This window comes from Prionailurus viverrinus, chromosome C2 (assembly GCF_022837055.1).
Source record: "Prionailurus viverrinus isolate Anna chromosome C2, UM_Priviv_1.0, whole genome shotgun sequence".
Lineage (NCBI taxonomy): Eukaryota > Metazoa > Chordata > Mammalia > Carnivora > Felidae > Prionailurus > Prionailurus viverrinus.
In genome coordinates, this window is record NC_062569.1 from 45,535,543 (window position 1) to 45,560,820 (window position 25,278).

Here is a 25,278-nt window from a genome sequence, read left to right on the forward strand (position 1 = left end):
CCGTGCTGTCAGCATGGAGCCCGCTTCAGATCTCCCCTCTCTCTCTGCCCCTCCCCCGCTCATTCTCTCTGAAAGAGAAAGCAAGCAAGAAAGCAAAAAAGCAAGAAAGAAAGAAAGAAAAAGATTACATTTCAAAGGACTATTTTAATTGCCTCTCGTTTGGCACCTGTGTGGTCTTTGGGACTGTTAACCATCACTTCCTTTTGAAAGTCTCCCCCCTCTCGGTTTCCCCTCTGCTCATTTCCTTTCCAGTTCACTGCCCCTCCTCCTCAGCCTGCCTTGCCAATCCCTCCTCTCTACCCATAAGTATTGGTATTTTCTAAAACCCACTCTTATTCGCCTTCTCATTTGATTCCCCTCCCTGGAAATCTTTCCTTCCATTGTAGATCCCACTGCCACCTCTAATCTGCAGATTCCTTCTTCTCTACCCCTACTCCAGACCTGCTCCCATGACCGCCACATCTGTGCAAATGATGGACATCACTTGTTGCTGGCCTATAAGTGAACCTCATTAAACATGACCAAAAATAGTGCCCTATTCCCTCTAAATCTTCTCCTCTGTGTTTCTTTTCTCAGTGACTTGCTACAGCTCTCTGTCCTGCAGAAGTCTGGGGTTCGTTTCATGTCGCTAAGGTCTGTTGATTTTTGCTTCGGATTATTTTGGAAATATTTCCCCTCGCTTGCAGCCCTCTGATAATGCTTTGGTTTGGGCCACCAAATATTGGATGAAGGGGCCTGTGGACTAGCCTCTTCACCTCTCTTTTGGTTTTTTTCCAGTCCATCTCTTACCTTGTCACATACCTGCTTAACACCGTTAAGTGGCTTCCCACTGCCTTCGAGATCAAATGAACTGCGTTGGTAGAGCAAAGTCTTCCATATTCTGGTCACTGCCTTCCTCTCCAGCCTTACCCTCCTTCTCCTTTCTCTCCCGTCCTTTGTACTCTGACCACAATAGGCTCTTCATACCTTGGCTCGCGCTATTCCTTTGCTCAGAATGGCTTCCTCCATGCCATTTAGTGAAATCTAACTCTAACTCTTAAGAACTTTCTTCCAGTTCCCTTGTGCCTTGCCCTGACAAAGAATAATTCTACTTCTTGGGGCTGTGTGAATAAAAACAATAATTGTGATAGTAATTAGTGCTATTCAACCATCTACAATTCTGGCTCTTCCCGATTCTGGGCTCTTGATAGGATTGCACGTCCCGGCCCCTTTGAAGTTAGATGTGGCTGTGTAACAACCTTTGTCAACAAAGTCTAAGTGGAAGTGGCATGTGTCAGTTACGGGTCAGAGGGTTTACTTGCCAGTGTGAGAGTCTCCACAATTCTTTCTAACAACTGGTGGCATTCCAGATGGTGGCTGCACCCTGGAATGGACCTACAGCTGATCTCTGACAAATATGTTCTCTGAGCAAGAGAACAATCTTTGCTGATTTACCTGTGATGTTTGAACTTACTTGTTGTTGAAACGTAACAGTCCATCTTGACTGACGCACTGGTGCAACTTTTATACGTTGCCAGTTATTTAAAACACTCTTGCGGGGCGCCTGGGTGGCGCAGTCGGTTAAGCGTCCAACTTCAGCCAGGTCACGATCTCACGGTCCGTGAGTTCGAGCCCCGCGTCGGGCTCTGGGCTGATGGCTCAGAGCCTGGAGCCTGTTTCCGATTCTGTGTCTCCCTCTCTCTCTGCCCCTCCCCCGTTCATGCTCTGTCTCTCTCTGTCCCAAAAATAAATAAACGTTGAAAAAAAAAAAAAAATAAAACACTCTTGCTAGATTCTTCATTGTTTGTGAACAAGTACCCTCTCTCATTCCTTCATATCTGCAGAGTCTAGAAGAACGCTTAGGCACATTATAGGCCCCAGTGATTTTTTTTTTTTTTCCTCGGCGTGGGGGTGAGGGCGCATAGACTCTAACTTACAGAGAATTTGTGTCTTACATGTAAAGTCATGCTGTTTTCAATAGATCATTGGAGAGTAATAAGATAAAAAAACTATTTGTTTTTACCAACTGCTAAGTATGTTCCTTTATTGCCATTAATTCGTGTTTTATTTGCTGTCTCTAAATGCATGGCTTTGATTTCAGTTGCCTTAAAATTTATTTCTATCTGCTGGTTTCCTCCGTTATATTTTATCTTGAAACTTTGTTCTCCTTTATATCTATTACTGATTCCAGTCTGACAGTCCTATCTTTTATCCTACAGGTCTTGAACAGGAATTTAGTAAGTCCAATCTAAACCTATATTTAGGCATTACCAAGAAGATTAGTCAGAATATCATCCAACACCAAAGCAAGAAGGACAGAGATGCTGCTGGGAAGAGTGACAAATAGCCAGGCCTTAACTGAAAGGTAACATAGCAGGTTGAAAAAAGCATAGCTTTTGTAGTTAGGAAAGTTTAGGATTAGTCTCATTTGGCCATTCACTGCTCATGTGGGCGTCTGGATACCTTGGCTCCCTTCTGTGTAAATGTGAGTAGTGACAGAAATAAGTCAAAGAACTTTTGAGACACACAAGTGAGATCACTTACGTGGATGCTCTATGTCGATTTTAAGTAATCGCTTAAATATTTTTTTAACACGATGAGAACGGTAGGGCAGTCATATTTCCACGAAGAGGAGTGGAGGATATAAGAACCCAATGTCTTGAGAGCGTCTGCATTTTCAAGTCTCATGATCAGGCATTGTGGGTGGGTGGGAATTTTGGGCTCACGGGTGGTCAGAGCACTTAACTGTACATTGAGACGGACGATTCCCCTCCCCCATAGGGGTCCCTATGGACATGGAACCCCTGAACACATGGAATTCAGGCAAAGTTTCTATCTTGTAGCCCACACTTTTACTTTTCTCCCCCTCCCTGACCAGGTGGGTGACTATTCCTGTAAATGATCCAGGAACGTTAGATTTATAGCTAATTACTTATTTGGTACCTGTCACACACTTTCCTCAGCATCTGATATATTGTTCTCATTCTCATTTCTATTTCCCTTGTGCAATTTCTTGCACATTCTCTGTAATGACTTCTCTAAAATGATTTTTGGGCCGATGGCACATCTCTAAGGAGGTGATAGTCTCCTGATAGTCTCTTTGGAAGGAGCAGAACCCTTCCACAAGAGACAGGCAGGTGAAGGTCAGAATGTTAGCTTTCTTTCTGGATACAGTGCTGGAGAATGTGGCTTAGATCTTCCACCAAGTTCTGCTGAATTCGGCGGCCTCACCCACCTCGTCACAGGTGGGGCTGGACACCTGAGAGCCTCCCAGTCCAGGGCAGAGCAGGTTCCCTTATCCTGATCAGGTGGAAAACAGGCTCCTGTAAGTGGTGGGCAGACTCAGAAAGACGAGAAGCCTCTGGGGCTGAGAGCCAAGTATGCTGTTCCTTACTCAAACTCATCAATCAGATCTCACATTCTCGCTGAGGCCAGGCAGGTGTAGGGCAACTGTGAGACCCTTCATGGAAATAAACAGCTGAAGGAGTGGAAACTAAGGATCCTAAAGCCTCCCACCTGTGTGGAAGCAATGCTAAACACTGCTGTTCCTCTTCCCTGCCCTCCTTCTGGAGGTCTTGTCCTTCCCTTATTTGGGGGACTTCTGATGCCTCACCTGCTTCCACCTGTCTTGGCCACTGGCCACCTCTGTAGTTCTCAGCCTTGGCTACACATCAGCATCTCCCAGGGAGCTTCTCAGCCATCCCACTTCTCAGGCGCCCCCTCCCGAGATCCTGCTTCGACTGGCCTAGGATGGAGCCTAGGTGATTATATGGTGCAGGTGATTCTAAGGTGCAACCAGGGTTATGGATCACTGACCCGATGGCTTAGGTTTCATCAACCCTTTTCGCCTTTATCTGGCTGGGTGCAGAATGAAGGTAACACCATCTGTGGAGCTCTGGGAACGAAGGCAGGCTCTGATAATGATGTCAGCCATGGTGCAGCAACCTCTTCCTAGATTAAAGCCATGTGGTAGCTTCAGAGGTCCTGTCTTCCTTCTCAACTTGTCCTCCTCCACATAAAAGGTGCGTAAAAACCATTGTATTTGGCCCCTTGGTGCTCAGCTATTCATTTTCTTGAAAGAGAGTAAGAGAAGGTTTCTTTCTTCTTCCGGAAATGCTCTTGATCTGACTTTCGCCTCAGCCCATCTGCGGCCGGTCATTATGAAAATCCAGTAAAAGGCATTCCTTGACATACGCTCCGTGCATTCGCCTCCTTTAATATCCCCCATAAGCTCACGCCTAGGTATTGAGCCAGGCTGCTTTCTGACAGCTGCCGTGGTCAGGGAGAATGAAATCCGTGACCCCAGCACTTAAGAGGAGGAGACCTCACGGTAAGATAGAACCGTCTAATATGCCATCTTTTCAGTACCGCGCCTGAATTCCTCTCAGCTGAAGTGTATCTACCTGACTCAACCCAATTCAGAGGCAGCCCCGTCAGTGAGTCTTAATCACCCACGGTGGCTGAGGGACGACAGCTGCTTTGGCGCATATGTGTCTCTGATAACAGAACCCATTTGACTGCTCCTAATCCACAGGGTATGATTATGTTGGGGTAATAACTCCTGAGAATGGCTTTGCTACAATTATAACACGCTGAGAGGGAGCGAAATACGAATCCTGCATAAATTAGTCTGCCAGGTACAGTTTGCTATTAGTCAGCTCTATCCTACCTGTAATAAAAGTGTATCATCTCCCAACCAGTCTGGGTGTTTACAGGCGTGACCGGGTGAAAGACTTACTTGTCATTGTTTAATTTAAATGAGTTTTGTTAAAAAAAAAAAAGAAATCTTTAATTTTATGAAATCCCTGATCGACTTCAGAGATAAAAACGAGCTTTTATTTTTCACTTTTTAAAAATGAGATTTTAATTTATGCTCTAATTCTAATCCACTGGCTCCTAATAAAATACCAGTTTTTGAAGTTAACCAAATGCTATGCACCTGCTTTTCTTTTTTTATCTCTGCCTCTGTTTTCAATACTCAAGGCACCTCAGAAAAGAGCCTGCCAGGGGCGCCTGGGTGGCGCAGTCGGTTAAGCGTCCGACTTCAGCCAGGTCACGATCTCGCGGTCCGTGAGCTCGAGCCCCGAGTCGGGCTCTGGGCTGATGGCTCAGACCCTGGAGCCTGTTTCCGATTCTGTGTCTCCCTCTCTCTCTGCCCCTCCCCCATTCATGCTCTGTCTCTCTCTGTCCCAAAAATAAATAAATGTTGAAAAAAAAATTGAAAAAAAGAAAAGAGCCTGCCATTTTGGTGAAATAATTGTTGTGGTCAAGTAAGTAATTCTGAAGATCATACCATGAAGGGTTTCGTTGGCAATGATCTTAAGTCAGCCAGCCACAGGAGCAATCAGCTCACTCTGCTTTCAACATAAATTATCAACATTAATGTAATATAATTTCATAACCCAAAGATTAGCCATAAGCATGTGACCCACTCAACCTAGATTATTAAACAGACTTGGCTTGACTGTTTTACCTTCCAAAGGTCAGAGATCGAGGCTGAGACATTAGGGCCACTGGAATGTGAAATAAAGAGGCAGTGAATGAGCCCAAGTCGCTAGGCCAAGGACCATCATCATATTGATATACAAGATTTAGCTCTTGTGATGTCCCGACGTCATTGTTGAAATGGATGGTGAAACTGAAGTTTGCTCTTAGATTTTCTTCCTTGCTTTGTGTTCTTTTTGCACGTTGTAAGGAGACAGACGTGGCAGAAGAATGATCGCGATCTATCATGCATCTGAATTTCAGTCTCAGGCTGGCTACCTACTAGATCTGTGACTTTGAGAAGTCCTGTGACCTCTCTGAGTTTACAGTTTCCATTTTTGTTCAAGGGGGAATGGCATCAGAACATGTCCCAAAGGGGTGAAGGTGATATATGCAAAATGCCTGACACCTATCAGGCACCCAGTAAATGGGCAGCGGAAATAAGTGTTTTTAATTCTGTGTTGTCCAAACGTCCTTGGGGAAGATACCCACAGCTAGTCAAAGACAAAGCACAGGAGCAAATTGTAAAAATGATTTGGAGTCCTGCTCCGACAGGTGAAGTTCACACACACCAGGGTTAAGTTCCAGAAGCCCCACCTGGGACCTATTGCACGGAGCTTCAGATGCAGCCCCGTCAGCCTTTGCTTCATGGCTCAGGAGAGCCCAGTTGATGACTTTACTGGCTATTAGAGTAGAGAGTAATTTAAAGTAAAGGAAGGGGTGTGTGTGTGTGTGTGTGTGTGTGTGTGTGTGTGTGTGTGTGTGTGTGTGTGTGTGTGTGTGTGTGTGTGTGTGTGTGTGTGTGTGTGTGTGTGTGTGTGTGTGTGTGTGTGTGTGTGTGTGTGTGTGTGTGTGTGTGCGTGCTTGTATGCATGCATGTGTGCAAAACTATAGTCCTCAAACGAGGCTAATTCTGTGAGGGATTTTTCCTGGTAAATAGTCTTTTCTATGTCTTTGCCTGGAAAAAGGTCATTTCCTGGCCTAGGCAAGGAGAGAAGTTCCTTTCCTCAACAGCATCTTCCCATATTTCTCACCAATTGGAGGATGATTTCTGCTTCAGTTCCTCCTTTGGGTAAAGAATCCCCTGAGAGTATGAAACACGCTGGTCGTTCCTAATTTCTTGCCATTATCAGTTGATGAAACCAAATGCAAGAAAGAGGAGTTTTTCAGGGAGGATGGCAGAGAAGTTTCTAGGAAAAATAGAGAAAGGGAAAAGTGGAGGAAATAGGAGTTCAGCCTCTCACTGTATTTTGACTTCCCTTTTGCTTTCTCAATAACCCCATCTAGTCTGTTTGGGTGTTTGTGGCTGCCCCTGCTCGCTGCAACCCCAGCAACGCACCTCTTTAGAATTCCAAAACATTCCATTTTTTTTTCTCCTTCATTAACCCGTAGTTTTCTACACAAAAAGTAAAAGCTTTTGACCGGGAAGAAGAGGGGCATTCACTTTGATAATAAAATTCATTTGGGTCCTGATAAATGGTAGGTATTTCAGAATACTTTAAAAATCATGAGATTTGAGGACCAAAGAGTAAAGGCACACAAAACTCACAGCTTCCGACAATGGTGGCTGCAATGTGTCAGTGGAGGCTTCAAGCGACAGAATAGAAGGGTCAAGCAATTTTAAAGCCGGAAGGACCTTGTCGAGAACAGCCAGCCCCTCATTATATAGATCATAAAGCGTTTGAACTAGAAGAGATGTTAGAAATCACCTGGTTTCACCTCCCATTTTACAGATGCAAGAACTGAAAACCAATGAAATGTGATGTGCTCCAAATCCAATCCTCGGTGAGTGACACAGACCTGCCACAAACCCAGGTTAATCCCGATAATGTCTGTTTACTGCGCATTTATTAAGCACCTTTCTGTGACGTGCACCATGTGGGTCCTGCTTGAGGGAGTTCCGGGATGAATGATACAGAACTCCTGCCTTCTGGGGGCTGAGGGTCTCCTTGCAGAGAAATACACTTTCTCAAATACTTATAATCCAAGGTGATTTGAATAGAGCGACTATCAAGGTCTGGGAAGGACAAATCGGGAAACCATTATTAAGCTGAGGGAAGTTGAAGATTTCCCCCTTCGTACCAGTGCTGCTTAACAATCACTTTTGTTGAATGGGAGGAAAACAAAAAGTCTATTTGCTGGACTGTTTTAATGAGCGAATGAGACTAGACAACAGGGTCCTGAGCTAAAAGGCGGGAGGGCCCATGCAAGCTAGGCGAAACGGTACAAATGGCTGTCTTCCCTCTGCCCTCCTACCAGGTAGGCTTCCCCGCTGAACTCCATAGCTTTCCCTCCCACCAGACCATCCGTTAAGGAAGGGGGGGGGGTAGGCACTGTTACTAGAAGGAGGTACCATCAAAGACCTTGGCGGCTCTGCCGTGGGCAGGCAGGGTGATAGGAGAGGTGTGGGATGTGCAGGATGGTGAAGAGGGGGGCCCCTGGGTCCTTCCAGGTGGGGGAGCCACACTTGCAGGAAACCATGAAGGTACAGTGCCAACGCTCCGTAACAGTGGCAGAAACTGAGTCCCGACTCTTCTACCCCAAGATAGTAGGTTTGAGAAGCCACCTGCTTGCGGACACAAGCAGTTTCAGCATCCCCTCTGTAACCTGGGTGATGTGCCTCATTTGGTAAAGAAACTCTGCTTTCTAAAAATATGAAGGGGTGGGGGGTGGTGCCTGGGTGGCTCAGTTAAGAGTCTGGCTCTTGATCTCAGCTCAGGTTATGGTCTCAGCGTCCTGAGTTCAAGCCCTGCATTGGGCTCCGTACTGGGCATGAAGCCCACTTAAAAAAAAAAAGCATGAGATTTTTGGGGTGCCTGGGTGGCACAGTTGGTTAAGCATCTGACTCTTGATCTCGGCTCAGGTCATGATCTCACAGTTCATGAGGTCAAGCCCCACATCGAACTCTGGGCTGATGGTGCGGAGCCTGCTTGGGATTCTGTCTCTCCTTCTCTCTGCCCCTCCCCCACTTGTGTGGCCTTTCTCTCTCTCAAAATAAATAAACTTAAAAAAATATGAAGTAAGTTAAATCTGTTAAGCTTTTTAACACATTTTCAATCATAAGGTCTCAATTAAAATGCTTTTAAAAGTATGACTAAAGTTGCAATCTGTGATCCATGATTGGTGAGATCTTATTTTTCACATTCCAAAAAAAAAAAAAATTCCATATGTTTTTACCAGCTCATTGAACTATCTTGGAAATAAATAGATCAGCATATCTAGGAATGATTGATACCATATGATTCTTGGGTATCCTATTTTGATGATGCTCTACACTGTTTCCAAGCACCAAAACAGAAACCCACCCGCACATACTAAGCTCAAAACTGGCAGTTTTTGTCTTGATGGCTACAGTACGAGTTGAAACATCATCATTAAAATTTTACAGGTGACATATCAGGAAAAATTAAGCCCACCGGTTGTGTTTCCTTGAAAGGAAAACAGCCCTTCATCATAATGAATGAAATTGTGTGCTAGGTATGAATGCTAGTGACCTCTAGAAAATGAAGCGCTGACCCATAAGTGGATGAGAATCAGCCAGAGTAAACGAGGCAGAAGTTTTCCCGGCATAACTGTGCATGCTGGCAGGGAAGATTCTTGTTATAATTAAAAGAGATAGAGTGGTCAGTAGGGAACGTTTAATAGGAACAAACATGACAACATTGCCTGACGGTTTTTCTGCTCCATTCCTTATCCTCATGTTGCACTATATATCTGGGTTTTAAAAGTGACACATGGCACTGCCCATAAAAATAACACGTACACTTGTGCAGCAGAACCAAGCAAAAATTCATTTAGAATATGGACACTGTCAACGCCCAATTTACTCAGAGTAAATCTCTAGCTGAGTTTGCACTGTCCAGTTGTGATAGCTGTTAGCCACATTGAAATGGCTGGTGAGCACTTGAAATGTGGCTAGTTTGGATGGAGGCGTGCTGTAAGTTAAAATATACACTAGATTTTAAGAACTTAGCACAAAAAAGTAAAATATCTCTTACGTTGACTGCATGTTAAAATGACAGTATTCTGGGTTTCTTGGGTTAAAGAAAAATGTCATCACAATTCACTTCACTTGTTTCCTTTACTCCCTTTTTCTAGTGTGGCTACTAGAACATTTAAAATTACATATGTGGCCTGCGTTTATGGCTTACATTGTATTTCTGTTGACCAGTGCTGATCTAAATGAAAAGTTTGGTCAGCGAGGTAGCATTTAGCAATCCCACAGAACCGAAATGTAAATCTGTATTAACTGATGCTGCCTCCACAGCGCGAAGAACCGGGTCACGAAGCGATTGATAGTTGGACGAGCTGCCTTTTCCATTCCTCCTACATTGGAAAGTTTCTTCAATCCAAATGTTTGCTTAATAACTTTTCTAAGGGGAATATGAGAAAGGGAAAAGTTCTGGGAAGTGAGTTGTGCCCTAATCATAACTTGGGTTCTGGAAGAAACAGGAAAGAATCCTCTACCCTGAACTCTCTGGGGGCTCTACGTTTTGCTCGAAGGATGCCATTATTGAGAAAACAGGGTTAGGCCTCCCATTCTCTTACAGTAACAGGACTACACTTTTCTCTCAGGCGAATGATCTGAGGGCTCTCTTCCTTCAAGAATGCATTGTTAGAACATCACTGACAGGGTGATAGCATTTTGAACGTGAAGATATGGACCGTGAAGCCTTCCTGTAGCAGGAGTGTCAATTCAGTGCAGGATGTTCAAAAGGCATTTGGTGAGGAAGTTTTTGTCACTGAGAGGGCTGCTTGTTTCAATAAGCACTATGCAGGGCACCTGGGTGGCTCAGTCGGTTAAGCGACGGGCTTTTGATTTAGGCTCAGGTCATAATCTCCTGGTTCATGAGATGGAGCCCTATCGGGCTCGGTGCTGACAGTGCAGAGCCTGTTTGGGATTCTCTCTCTCTCTCTCTCTCTCTCTCTCTCTCTCTCTCTCCCTCCCTCCCTCCCTCCCTCTCTCCCTCTCCCTCCCTCCCTCTCTCTGCCCACCCCCGCTGTTGCCCTCTTTCTCTCTCTCTCAAAATAAATAAACATTTAAGAAAATTAATGAGCATTATGCTTTTTAGGGAATCCAGTATTCACTTTTCCTAACTTTCTCTTGTGTTCCATTGAAAGAGATACTTCTAAGCTTAGGCAGAAAAAGTGATACTGTAGGTATGCTTTGCAGGGTCTCATTGAAGTTAATGAGGTTTTGGGGTGCCTGGGTGCTCAGTCGGTTAAGCATCCAACTCTAGATTTTGGCTCAGGTCATGGTCTCATGGTTTGTGAGTTCAAGCCCCACCTCGGGCTCCATGCTGGCAGTGTGGAGCCTGCTTGGGATTCATTCTCTCTCTCTCTCTCTCTCTCTCTCTCTCTCTCCCTCTCTCTCTCCCCCTTTCTCTCTCTCTCTCCCCCTCCCTCCCTCCCTTCTTCCCCAGCTCACCCTCTCTCTCTCTCTTTCTCTCTCTCTCTCAAAGTAAATACATTAAAAAAAAAAGAAATTAATGAGGTTTTAACACATCTGGGGTAGAGACAGGTTACACAGAGAGGCTGTCACCACAGAACAGACTAACAAATGTAAGATCTTCTTAACGAGGGTGGGGGGAAATGTTCAAAGTATCACAAGGACAAATGAAATTCTGTCATAGGTGAAGGTATTGTCTAAACCCCACGACTCTATGAGTCCGCACAAAAGCAAAGGGTAGGCCACCTGACTAGCACAACGGCGGCGGCACAGACAGAGCTAACAGAGGACACGGCCATGAAAACTATTCATCAAACCGCTGAGGCATGTGGCTTTGTGAGGATTAAATAAGACAAAACACGCTTCGTGCTTCATGTCTTGTAAGTGTTCACAAAACCTACCGTTTGAAACCTGTCCTATGGTTTGAGTAAAGCTGATCTCTGTTTCACTGTACAAAATGCAAAGGCTCCAGAAAACTCACTGTATGGTCCCTGCTTTTGTCTAAATTCATGTGTGAGAAGCTTTCCTCTCGCTTTTTAGCTGTCAATGAATGAGAGTTACCTAATTCCACTCATCTTTTTTCCTCTTTTATTTTTTAATACAGTTGCAAATCATGTGATCTACTTTGTTCTTTTTTCCCCCCAAGGACAGCTAAGCAACTTTAACAGCCCCATTACCTTAATGAACTGAAGCCATTCAGCGAAAAGAGTTGGTATTCACTTCATCAAATCTAGTGGATGATAATTTTCCGAAAAGCTAAAGACTAATTCTTGAGGATTTTTTGGAGCCCTGTGACAATTCGTATCACCTAATAACCTATGTTGAGTGAAAGCTGGTGTCCAGTGACTGCGAAGAAGATAGAAGGAATGTTGCAGAAATATAAATAGGCCAGCACTGAAATTTAATTAGACACTGCATATGTTAATAATAAATTCAATTAATTTAGCTTTCTACCTATGCTAGAGAAAAATACCGAGGCAAAATAATAATTCATTTTAAATGCCTCACTTGGTAACCTCCTTTCCTGAAGAGTGATTTATGCAGTAATTTACTGGCTGTTTCTTCATAAGATTGTTCCAAACCAGCCCTTTTGAAATAATAATAATTTCTGAATGTGTGTTGTGAGAGATATAACAAATGCCTTCTTATTAATTTTCATTTAATGAGTTGCCTATTCACATGGTAATTTTTTAAAAATTCTCTTCTTAAGATAAACAGGTTATAAATACTGAGGGTAACACTTCCATCTCACAAAAATCGAACAGAAAACCCATCTCATATTCTATACATGATTTGAAGGTCAATCAGTTGCAAATTTTCTATCCTAAATAGGCATCTGTTTCTTTCCCAGTTAGCATAGCAGATCCGCTTTAAATTCCAAAAGCCAAGTGATTCACATTGGTGAAAAAAGAAAAAAAAATATTAGCAGCAGGAAAGGTGCTAGCAGGGATAAAAGAGGGATAGATGGGGTACAAAGTCATGAGCAAGGTGGAAAAGAAGTTAGAGTTGCTTAAGGAGCCCATGACACTGATCTTTTTGTTGTGTTTTAAGAACAAAAAGAAGATCGTCTCTTACAGCTTTCTATTTGTCCAAGTTGCCCCCCCTTTAAAAAGATAACAAAATTTCTAGCATAAATATTAATGTTTAAGAGAATTTAATTGCTTACCTTCTCAAAAAGCTTAATTCCATACCAACTCATTAACTATATATTGTCATAATAAAAACAGAATGAAATAATAAGAACAAAATAGTAAAAAGTAGGAAGAAGAAATTGCTCACAAGAGTCCTAGGTATTTCAAATGGTTCACGTCTGTTTTAAGAGGCTTGTAATAGACAGGGCAAGGCTCTTAAAAATAATTCCTTCTTAAAAGTAATTCCTTGTAACAATTGGGAGAGCGCACCTAAAGTATTAAATAATTCAAATGCAATTGTTACTTACGTGAGAACCGAAAGGGCCTCGCTCCCAGCCCGCACTGCCTCACACCCTCTCCGTGGAAAAGCCCGTACTGCATTTCTCCCATGAACTTGTCCAGCTCCTGCCCAGAGGCATTGACGAGCAGAGCCCCTGTTTTGCAGAGGAAGGTGGCTTTGATCCACAACGGTGTCCCCAGGGCTGTCACAACTCCAAGGGCGCACACGAAGCTTAACACCCCAGCCATACAAAAAATGACTTTCTTTTGTTGGTTTGGCATGATGAGAAATGGCTTTTGTGAGAGTGAGGTCTAAAGAGGAGACTTTTGTGACTGATGAGAAGTGACTGCCCCTTTGGCTGCATTTATTGTAGAAGCTGAACGGACAGATCCCGGCCACAGAGGCACCTTCACCCTCAACGGTGGTTCTCGTCAGTAGAATGGCAGGATATGGAGACTTCTTCATCATACTTACTTGACTTCTTTTCTGCTGCTGCTTCTCTCTAATTTGGAAGCTTTGGACTAAGAGTCTGTAAAATAAAACTCTTTCATGCTGCCTTCGACAATCTCCTCTTGTGTCACTTGGTAACAAAGGTCTAAGATAACAGATGGAGTCCTCCTGTAACTTGATAAATGCCTCCCCTTTCCTCAGCCTTTTGTCTGATTGGATGAGTTGAAACTTTCAGAAACAGGCTTGGCTCCTATGGCAGATTTTCAGCAACCTGAGAAGTGCATTTTTTGATGTGTTTCTGTTTTCGTTTTTGGTGGGGGCTGAAGAGGTGTGTGGACAGAAGAAGAACATATATGTATTTCTTGGTAATTAATTGATTTTGGAAAATGTTAATGTAACAGGATAAAATATTGAACTGAGTTGGGTTCTGTGTCAATATGAAGTGCCCTAGACCAACCATCAGGGCTTGTCCCCCGAACTCCTTTTCTTCCCAATCCATGATTTGGAATCATAGAAAACTTCATTCCAATTTTTCCTGGGGCACAGGTGCAAATATCTAGTTTTCTAAAAGCTCTCCTTCAAAATGCTTTGCTGCTTCAGGACTCTAGCAAGGAAATGAGGTTCTGGGTCTGAGAAATATCTGAATCTATAAAGAAGAGAAGGGCACTGTCATGGAAAGAAGAGATTGTGTTCATATAGTCTGCTCTAAGAATTCACCACAGGGTACCTGGGTGGCTCAGTCGATTAAGTGTCCAACTCTTGATTTTGGCTCAGGTCATGATCTCATGGTTTGTGAGTTTGAGCCCTGCATTGGGTTCTGTACTGACAGCATGGAGCCTGCTTGGGATTCTCTCTCTCTCTGCTTGTCTCTCTCTCTCAAGTAAACTCAAAAAAAAAAAAAAAAAAAAAAAGGAATTTACCACAGAAAAGCAAGGGTCCTAGGAGAAGTCATCAGAGAGACAAGAGACAAATTCATGAGCAAGATTAAATAGCAAGTAAGCCAGGTTACATCGTTAATGTCTGAAAACTAATGTTGAGAACTTAGTAACAAATTTTTACCTCAGCATTTCTACTGAGATTTTCCCTTCAGACACAGAACGTGTGTGTGTGTGTGTGTGTGTGTGTGTGTGTGTGTGTGTGTGTTTACTGAGTATCTATTGTATGGCACATTATTGTGCTAGGCTCTGACCCAGAGCCTAACTTCTAGTGAGAACTTAGTATGCATGGTATATTGCTCAGTATTTTACCTAAATTATATTATTTAGTCCTTACAATCACTGTATGAAGTGATGATGAAAATGATATCTCCATTTTATAGATAAGGAAACTGAGGCTCAGAGAGACCCAGCAACTTGCCCAAGAGAGTAATGGAGCTGGGATTCAAATCCAGGTGTTCTCATTTTGAGGTTTATCTGCTAGCCTCAGCAAAGCCCTTGGCCTTGAAGAGAAGATAAGCTCTTCATCTTGGGTTGTATTGGGCTGGGAGTAATAAGGGCAGAGCAATCCTCACTAATTGTACATCTCGGATGCTTGGAGAACACAGGTATCTTCGAACAGAATTTTCCCACTTGGTCAAAAGCACATATTGATGCTAGTTTCTATTCTCTTGATCCACTTTTAAGCATGTCAGCTGAAGAGAAATTAATAACGGAAGATGTATTTTATGCCACTATCAGCATAAGTGAATCTCAAGGTTATGTGCACTTTGAGGGGTTCTTTACGTACAGTCTTGGACTTCCTGGCACAGCTACCCTCTCTTAGTAGCTTCCAGAGGCTATCTTCTTGTTGTTGTTGTTTTGATTTTTTTTAATGTTTGTTTATATTAGAGAAAGAGCAGGGGAGGGCAGAGAAAGATGGAAAGATGGAGACAGAATCTGAAGCAGGCTCCAGGCTCTGAGCTGTCAACACAGAGCCTAACTCAGGGTTCAAACTCACGAGCTATGAGATCATGACCTGAGCCAAAGTCAGATGCTTCAGCGACTGAGCCACCCAGGCGCCCCCAGAGGCTGTCTTGTGAAAGATAGACAAGTAAGTATAGAACTGATCCCAAAATGCCCGTGGCCCTTCAGAGGAGGAAGGGAGCAACATAAACCACGACCACAGAAGAACAGAGCACACACTAGATTCCAAAGAGGCACTCAAAATTAAGTTTCCAATCTAAGTAAGCTTTTTCATTTCATGTAACTTGACACCCACAATAAACAACTCACCACAGGTTATTTGCCCTCCCAATGAATTCTTCCCTGGATTTAGAATAATTGTCATCATTGTCCAGTAATGAAACAAGGGAGCAGCAGTGCCCCCAAGAAGCGGTTATCTGGGGTTACATGTGCTACACCCATTCTAGAAACCTTAGTTTGAGATGTTGAAGAAGAGCTATGCTAATTAAATCAGCATATTCTGTAATTGGAAGAGACAGAATATTTCCAAGTCTGGGAGCAGAAATTATTTACAACGTAATCAATACTATGAGTACTTCTATGGAAAGGCTGTGGTAAGAGAGGAGTAGTTAGCATGGGACAGTGGTTTAATGTGAACCAAACCCCAACCCGTGGTATGGTAAGCGATCCAGGAAGATAAGCCTTGACTGGATATAGAGAGCAGTTAGATCACACCAGTTCTTAAGTGTGCCTCAGCCTACAGTGGGGTTTTCCCTGATCCGTAGAAACAGAAGAAAAAGAAATACAACATAGTTCTTTTATTGTAAAATTATGTCCTTCTTAATCTTTGTTAAAATTTCCTTTCTTTTTCTTTTTTTTTTTTTCAACGCTTATTTATTTTTGGGACAGAGGGAGACAGCATGAACGGGCGAGGGGCAGAGAGAGAGGGAGACACAGAATCGGAAACAGGCTCCAGGCTCTGAGCCATCAGCCCAGAGCCCGACACGGGGCTCGAACTCACAGACCGCGAGATCGTGACCTGGCTGAAGTCGGACGCTTAACCGACTGCGCCACCCAGGCGCCCCAAAATTTCCTTTCTTTAATGAATAGTGATCATTAAATACATCCTCACTTGGCAAATTAAAAAAAATTGGCAGGGTGCCCAGGTGGCTCAGTCAGGGAAGCACCTGACTTTGGCTCAGGTCATGACCTCACAGCTGGTGAGTTCCAGCCCTGAGTTGGGCTCTCTGCTATCAGTGCAGAGCCTGCTTCAGATCCTCTTTCTCCCGCTCTCTCTGCCCCTCCCCTGCTTGTACACACACTCTCTCTCTCTCTCTCAAAAATAAACATTAAAACAATTTTTTTTAATGGCAAACTTCTATCTGTTCCGAGTTTAAACAACCAACCAACCCACGGTCTATAGTATGCAAAAGCATGGACCCCTGTGTGGAAAGGATGAGGCCTCAGGCTCATGGCAACCTGCATAGACAACGTCTTCTGCTCTGACCCAGTGATTCTCTGCCTTGACTGCCCTTTGGAATCATTGGAGGAGACTTTTAAAATACTAATGTCTGGGTCCTAATCCTTGAGATTCAGATTTATTTATTTTAGGGGATGGCCTCGGTGTTGAAGCACCTTGGGGAGTTGCAGGGGGCAGCCAAGTTTGAGAACGAGGGCTCTTCTCACACAGCTGCCTTCTGATTGCTGACTAGGGTTCGCAGGTATCTCAGTGCTGGAGTGCATGCACACGTGAACATTCAGACACCAGAGAGAAATTTCCTTACTGTAAATTAATAAATTGGTACAACCATTTACAGCTCAAATTTCCTGAATTTTGTTCCGCACTAAGATCATGATCTTGTCAAAATGTCCCGATGGGTCAGGTTTCAGCCTGTCTCAGACTAAAGCCTCGGCCCCAGATCACAGATTTACCCCAAATCACCATGAGAATGTCAACGGTGATGTCTCCTGGTTGTGAAGCAGTCCCTCTCGGGTCTTACGCCCACCCCACCTCCTCTCTGCAGCTTCCTTTCAAACTTCAATATCAACCACCCACCGGCTGCATAGTAGTGTATGTGATCCACCCTCTGAGAATGATAGAATAGAACCTGGCAGTCATTATGCCTGACAGCCTCCTTTTGAAATTTCATCTTCAATGTCTTGAATGACAGTGATGACACCATTTTCCTTGCAGTCTCTCTGAGAATTTGAGTCATTAATGTCAGCAAGTTTTCACCAAGTATCCTACTGAAATCTTTACTTCTCTCAATCTTAACAGCAGTACATTTGGTAACATATGAAAATGGAACTAGGCCTTTTCTACCCTCCCTCCTGACCCCTTCCAGGTGCTGGTCGATGGTAGAATTCTCCAGTGAGACCGGAAACGATATAGACAAAAGAGTACAATTGCAGACTATGCTTTTGCTTTCAGTATATCGTTTATGAGTCTTCTCATACTAATTTGGCTTCATTGGGTTTCCCTTATGGTTATTCAAAAACAAAAGCAAAAAAAAAAAAAAAAAGGCCCAATTCCAAAGACATGGGAATTCTCATTGATTTGCTCCCTAAGAGTAAGAGACAGCATGGCACCGTGAGGAAAGAGCACTGGGTGGGGAGGAAGATATGACCCAGGGTCCAACACTAAAATTAAGAATTCCCTAATTACTCTGGCATTCATTTTACTCCTTTATGAAAAGAATGGTCTTGGCTACATAGGCAATTCTTAAATTATTTTTAGCCAGAGAAACCATTTCCTCAACTGAACTTTTGAGTAGAGTAAGAGATAAAAATTGAGCTTCTAGGGGTGCCTGGGTGGCTCAGTCGATTGAGCGCCCGACTTCGGCTCAGGTCACGATCTCAAGGTTTGTGAGTTTGAGCCCTGCGTCGGGCCCTGGGCTGACAGCTTGAAGCTTGGAGCCTGCCTCGGATTCTGTGTCTGCCTCTCTCTCTGCCCTTCCCCTGCTCCTACTCTGTCTCTTTCTCTCTCAAAAATAAAGAAACATTAAAAATACTTTTAAAAATTGGGCTTCTATACTGGAAGGGGTGGGGATGGAGGAGGTCTGCTGTGGACTCTCCTCACTCCTTTTTCCCTAAGAGCCTCCACTTGCAACCCTAGAGTCAGCTCAGAGACAATGATGGGCATGGGCCAGGCGATCCTTGAGTTGCCTTCTAACTAAAATTTTTTTGCCAGTTATAGAATTCGAATATGTCCATTTGCTAGATTATTTTTTTCTTTGCTGTACTCACCTGTCAGCTATTATAGAATATTGTATTGCCTAGAGACACTAGGTGGTTGATTATTCCAATTATTAATTTTTAGTTTTTTTTTTTTTAATGAGAGTTTCTGGGTTTTGTCCAATTTGTCGCTGGTAAAGCTGATTTTGATTTTCTTCCAAATGGATCATTATACTCCAAGGCCTCTCTGAGAGGGATTCAACAAGGGTTTATCAAGCTTCCTATTCTAAGACAAGAGGCCTTTGTGAATCTATCCCATTTTTCTCGTCTTTAAAGCAAAATCTGGCAAATTTGATTGACGTTTCTTGACTGATTCAAGTTGCTGGTGATCCTCAAGTAGCATTGTAATTCTCTAATGACTGAAAGGGGTAAAAAAAAAAAAAAACACACTCCACAGAAAGAACTGATTGATTTATTAGGGGGGAAATTACCACATGTGCTAGACCTTGATTGCAGCTAATATTTGTAGAGCTAATTGCTTGAACTAGAGGATTAAAAGGGTTGAGGAAAGGGAAGAAAAAGAAAACAAAGTTCTTTCAGAATACAGATTAAGTCACAGTGGATTTGGACTGAGAGGGTGAATTCAGTGCAGGGATTTTCAGGGTTGATGATGGTTATGAGGACATTTAAAGTAAGTGCAAGAGCTGGGCTTCCATGACAGAGAGCAGCCACAGAGAAAGCCTAAGTAGAGGAAGGTTGTGATCCTGTCAAAGAAGACGTGTGACCACACCCTCTGATTTTTCTGTTTCTTGTTGGTATCTCGTACAGAGACTATGGTGATACTTAAGCCTCAATTTAGCAGAATCCTGACCTATTCTGGGAAGGAAGGAAAAGTTACCTAAATAAGTGAAGAAGGAAGGCACCAGTTGAGACCCCCTCCTTTAATAATCATAGATGGAGGGGCACCCGGATGGCTTAGTCGGTTAGGCATCTGACTTCAGCTCAGGGCATGATCTCACAGTTCATGAGTTCGAGCCCTGCATGGGGCTCTGTGCTCACAGCTCAGAGCCTGGAGCCTGCTTCGGATTCTGTGTCTCCCTCTCTTTCTGCCCCTCCCCTGCTTGCTCTCTCTCTCTCTCTCTCTCTCTCTCAAAAATAAACATTAAAAAAAAACTTTAAAAAAATAATCATAGATGGACTGAATTCCTAGTACAGAGAAATCAACAATAATTCTCACTGATATAACCTGGGGTAGATGTGTTGCAATGGTAAACTTTGGAGCAGTTTGATTCTGCCATTACTATTGTTGTATAATTGTTTTCTTTTGTGTGGGTGTGTGACACTTAAAATACTGACAATTTCTTTGATGATTTACATCAAAATAATAGTAGCAATGTTAACAAAAATATAATTCCTACTGGGGTTTATCCTATGTGCTTTCCATGTGTCAACTCCTTTCTTTTCAGACACACTGGGGCAATTATTAGATTTCCTGCCCCTCCTTTGTTAAGATATTCCAAGTAATACAATAGTTCAGTTTTTAGCCAGACAGATAAAAAGTCTCCTGAAATATTCTCATAATGAAGAGCTGAATAATAGTACAATTGGGTGGATTTATATCTTACCAAGTCTCCAGAAATAACGAGTATTGACTTATGGAGCTATGCTAGCAAGAGAGACCTTTAGACTGATTCACCCAGACATTACTATCAGAGACTCACATAAAAACAGAGGTTGTATCTCATCCAAACACTTAGCTTCCTATCAAACCTTTATTTGAGCACTGACCATGGACAGAGACAGTTAAAAATAAGAGATGACCAAAAAGAGATTCAAGATTATCTTCATGTTCCAAGGATGGGATCAAAGCAACAAGATATCCTCAGGTTTAAAAATATAATTGCCTGGGGAAATCTGGGTTGGCAGGCCTTCATGTGAGAAGACAATTAGCTAGACAATGAGCTCCACAGGAGCCAACGGTGTGAAATGACAATTCCAAGTGTTACTACACTGAGGCATCATCAGCCTTTGGGTTGATTGCCCAGCTCTGGGTCCTTTCTTTGAGAAATTCCTTTTAATACCCTGATAGAAAACTCTATGGCAGCCACCTTTGCACTATGACTCATGCTTTCCAGTCTACTGTGATTAGGAATAGATGTCCGGACTAATCAGAATCCATCTGCTGAGGGTTGAGAAGTGGTACCCAAAGACACAAGGTCAAAGTATTGGAGGTCAGTCCGCAGAGAGAAGGAGGGAGAGTCTCTTCCCATAAAGAAGGCCTTGAATTGCCCTGTCTCCCCAGTCTGACTGCTCAGTGTTTCTACCACCTGTCACCCTTCTCCTTCCTAGAAGTCAAAAGGCGGGCTCTGCTTTCAAAGCATTCTTACTCTTTTACCTGTTTGTTTGCTGAGAACTTTCCCAGGAAGCGCCAATTTCAGTTCTTCCCACCATCTGGTTGTGGGTGCAGCGCCCCAGGTGAGACTGGCTGGACAGTCACGTGAGTGAAGGACGAGCAGTGGTTGCCGCAGATCCCACATGTGGTCTGTGAGCACATGCATATTAGTGCCACCGGTCCCCTGTCCCAGAGCCTCTGTGTCCACCAGTGCCCTAGCTCTGTGGGAGCTTCCCTCAGGCTGGTCTTGTCTGATCCCTCTTTGATCAGGGATGGACACTCCCCTTGCATGTGGTCACTACCTCACAGGCGCCCAAGGTCTCACCCTCCAAAGGAGGACCCCCAAGAATCTAGACTGCTGAACTTCCTAGGATTGACTTCAACAGAAGGGGGTGGGGAGGCCTGAACAGAGTCCTGGAGCAAAGACAGGCGAAGACTCCTGTGCATGCATGCATGCTGGCAGCGTGCTGATTGCTGTCCCGTGGGAGCTTCATTAGTCGCCATGAGAAGGACGGCGTAACAGTGTGATAATGGGACTTGATTTCCATTCTGGGCCCTAGCTGCAGCCCATGTTCCCAGTACACCCTTTCCTGAGTACTGTGTCCCTCCCTCTTCACTTTCCCAGACAGCAGTGTCTCTTAGCAAATCTGCAAGTGATATGTATACATGCCCTACTCAGATCTTTTTCTTCCCCCACTCAGGGTAGATCACACATGAATTAATCCTTCATATGTCTTTCATTCTACCATAGCTACTCATATTCTCTCTCTCTGTCTCTCTTTCTTCCTCAGTCTAATTAGCAAAAATAAATATTTTGTCCATCCATGAGAAGATCCTGAATGAAGTGCATATTTATGCACCTTAGAAAACCAGCACTATCTCCTTGGATGGCAAAACATAGGCTAGTCACTAGGGCATGAAGTGTTAAAACGAAACGTTTTAAGCCCAGTGGCCAAGACACTTCACTAAGTACTTACAAAGCAAGGCAAAATTTCAAGGTTAAAAATCCCTTTCCAGGAAATTCAGATTGAAATGAATATAAGATCTCTATTAATTTTCCAACGCCTGTGCATATATTCTCTGTGCATGGTCCTTATTTGAAAAATAATAAAGGCATATTATAGACAAGGCGATGTAGAGGGTTATGAATGCCTTATCTGTAAAGTCTCTTTCCAAGATGAGCAGCCACAGATGGAGAAGGGGGTGGTAAGCGCTGGGAAACCCAAGCTGGATTGGGAGTAGCCTGAGAAATCACCATACTTGGGAGCCAAAACTCTTTGACTTGTCATGTGCTGAAAATCACCAGTAAGCCAGATCAGACATGACACTGTGTCTTTAAATGATGTAAAATGCCCAGGCGCTGAGCCATGGGCACTACTGAGGACGCATGAACATTGAGTGGATCTGGGATTTTTATGAAGACAAACCAAGCTGCACCCCATGCCTGCACTTCTATTGAAACAAAATCTAGACTAGCCAATGACTTTTTGATGTTAATGACACAGAAATGTTTTATCATTATGAAAAAGATTTTAACAAAGACATTTAGAAAAACCAAACCATATTCAAAAATTAATTAGAAATTTATTATAGATCTAAATGTATAGCCTAATGATAAAACTTCTAGATGAAAACAGGAGAAAATCTTTGTGACCTTGGGTTAGGTAAAGAGTTCTTGGACAAAAAGAGTATGAATGATAAAATTAAAAACAAATTGATAAAATTTTCTCCTCTTTGAAAAGCATCATAAAAAATGAAAAGCAAGCCATAGACTAGGATAAAATACATAAACAATACATATCTGATAAACGACTTGTGTACAGAATATATACAAGAAACCTAAAAACTCAGAAAACAAACACCCCAACTTTAAAAAGCAGACAAGATATTTCAATAGACACTTTATCAAAGAAGACATATGGGTAACAATCCCAAGAAAAGATGCTCAAAGGGGCGCCTGCGTGGCTCAGTTGGTTAAGTGTCTAACGCTTGGTTTTGGCTCCTTCATGATCTTATAGTTCGTGAGATTGAGCCCCCACGTTGGGTTCTGTGCTGACAGCGTGGAGCCTGCTTGGGATTCTCTCTCCCTCTCTTTCTGCCCCTCCCCTGCTCGTGCTCTCGCTTGCTCTCTCTCAAAATAAACAAACTTAAAAAAAGAAACGAAAGAAGAGATGGTCAATATCAGTCAAAATAAAACCACAATAGACTATCACAACCTACTTATTAAAATGTTTAAAATTAAAACGAAACAAAACAAAATCACCTGACAATATCAAGTCCTGGCAAGAATGTTTGCTGAGAACTTTTATGTATGTTGATGGGATTGCAAAATGGCACAGCCAAGGAAAGAGTTTTAGCAGTTTCTTAAAAATGTAAACATACACTCGTAACATGACCCAGTAATCTTACTCCAGATATTTGCCCAAGAGAACTGAAAGCATATGGCTGCATAAACACTTATACACAAATGTTTATAGTGGCTTTATTCATAATCGTCCCCAAATGGAAATAACCCAAATGTCCACCAACTGTGAACGGATAAACAAACTGTGGTACATCTGTACAACAGAATACTAGTCAGGAATAAAAAGGAACAAACCACTGACACACGCACCAAAATGGACGAATCTCAAATGTTGTTTGCTAACTGAAAGAAGAGAGACTCAAGCGTATGACTTCATTTATATGATCTCTGGAAAGGGCAAAACTATTGGGACATAAATTATATCAGTAATTATCAGGGGCTGGCCAGGGTGGGTAAATATTGACTCTTAAGGGGGCGGAGGGAACTCTGGGGTGAAATTGTGGTGGAGTTACATGCCTGCAAACTTTTGTTACAATTTCTGGAACTGCATACCTAAAAAGGGAGAATTCTGCTACATGTAAATTAAACCCTAAAAAAGGGAACACAATTAAAATATCTTGGAATGCCAACACTCAGCATGTAGCTCTCCAGATATTTTCTTATGCAAGAAGTTAAACATGAATTAACCTCTTTCTTAGAATAGAAAAACAGGATATTCTAGTCAACTTAATATTTTGCTTAACAGAGTTATCACATATACTACTACACACAGGGATCACTGCTTCCAAAAGGATTCTAATTCCAGATATATTTCTTTCAAAATTTGTTCTGCTATAAATATTTGATGTGTTTTGGCAGACGTGGCATAGTCAGGAGACCTGGATTGGACTCTGTAGGTCCTGTGACCAACTTACCCAATGACCATGGCAAGTAATTTTCCTCTTTGGTGTTTATTTTTTCCTGCTTCCCACAGTAGGTTTGACATGATTCCTACTTCTTAACCTTTTCTTTTCCTGTATGGGTGCAAATAAGGAACACTGTCTGCAGGAAGGGCTTTCGTCTGCCCAATCTGAGCCTCTCCCATCTCGTTAATCACCCTCGTCACCTCTCAGCTCAGGGCAAAACTCAGAGTTGTTCTTGATTTTTGCCACCCCCTCCTACCCTGCCATATTCAATCCATTAACACCTTCTTTCACTGCTGCCTCCAAAATGTATCTGATCCTGACCGTGTTTTACTGTCTCCCTTATTATTACCGTCCTGTTGATCACTATTGTCTCTGGCCTGGACTCCTGCAATTGCCCCTTAACTTCTCTCCCTTGTGCAATTCATTCTCAACTCAGGAGACACAGTGATCCTCTATAAATGTCAATGTAGGGACGCCTGGGTGGCTCAGTCGGTTAAGTGTGTGACTTCGGCTCAGGTCATGATCTCATGGTTCCGTGTGTTCGAGCCCTGCATCGGGCTCTGTGCTGACAGCTCGGAGCCTGGAGCCTGCTTCCCATTCTGTGTCTCCTTCTCTCTCTGCCCTCCCCTGCTTGTGCTCTGTCTCACTTTGTCCCTCAAGAATAAATAAATGTAAAAAAAGTTTTTTTTAATGTAAATGTAAATCAGATCCCATTGAACTGCTAGTGGATGGATGCTGGTGACTTCCCAATGCACTGGTGATACAATTTGGACTCTACTGTGGCCTACAAACCCCTCTGTGGTCCAGCCCATCTACTTAAGACATCTCCTCTTATCACTCCCTAGGCTCAGTACTCAAGTCAGCTTTCTGTTTCTCAGACACTCGATGCTTGGGTCAGCCTCAGGAACTTTGCCCTTGCCCTTCCTTTTGCTGGAAATGATTATCCGCCAGACCTTGCAATCATTGGTCCCTTCTCTCCATGCAGAACTCAACTCAAATATGACTTCCTCAGAGGGTACTTCCTGGACCAGCCTACCTAAACAGCACACCTTGACCAGCTACTGTCTAACTCATTGCTCCGTTTCATTTTCTTCATATTGCCACTGAAATTGTGTTATATTATTTACTTATTGGTCAAATTGACTATTGTCTGTTGTTCCCACTAAAATGTGAGTTCTGTGGCGACAGGGAACTTTTCTTGTTCCCCATTGTAGCTGCCGGGCAGGAAACACATATCTCCTGACACAGGGTGGACCCTCAATATCAATCAATACCATTAGCTGTCAGAATTAGTGAATGTATGTATGCAAATTAAATCCTAAAGGCAAAATGTTTTTCAGATCAAAAGT

General features: G+C 43.0%; 2 protein-coding genes across 20 annotated transcripts in view; one reads left to right on the forward strand and one right to left on the reverse strand.

Moving 5' to 3' along the window:
• The window catches only part of CLRN1 (clarin 1), a 39,637-nt gene extending 26,533 nt beyond the window's left edge, over nt 1–13,104 (reverse strand). For both annotated transcript variants that reach the window (XM_047875208.1, XM_047875209.1), the window contains exon 1: nt 12,852–13,104. In XM_047875208.1, coding sequence (XP_047731164.1) covers nt 12,852–13,104 — 253 coding nt within the window. The remainder of the gene's footprint in view (nt 1–12,851) is intronic.
• MED12L (mediator complex subunit 12L) overlaps nt 1–25,278 on the forward strand; it is a 699,797-nt gene that overhangs the window by 224,241 nt on the left and 450,278 nt on the right. For 15 of the 18 annotated variants that reach the window (XR_007155629.1, XR_007155628.1, XM_047875167.1 and 12 more), the window contains one exon: nt 7,197–7,248. The exons of the other annotated variants lie outside the window; for them this stretch is intronic. The gene's annotated coding sequence lies outside the window, so the exon portion shown is untranslated. The remainder of the gene's footprint in view (nt 1–7,196; nt 7,249–25,278) is intronic. 18 annotated transcript variants of the gene reach the window in all.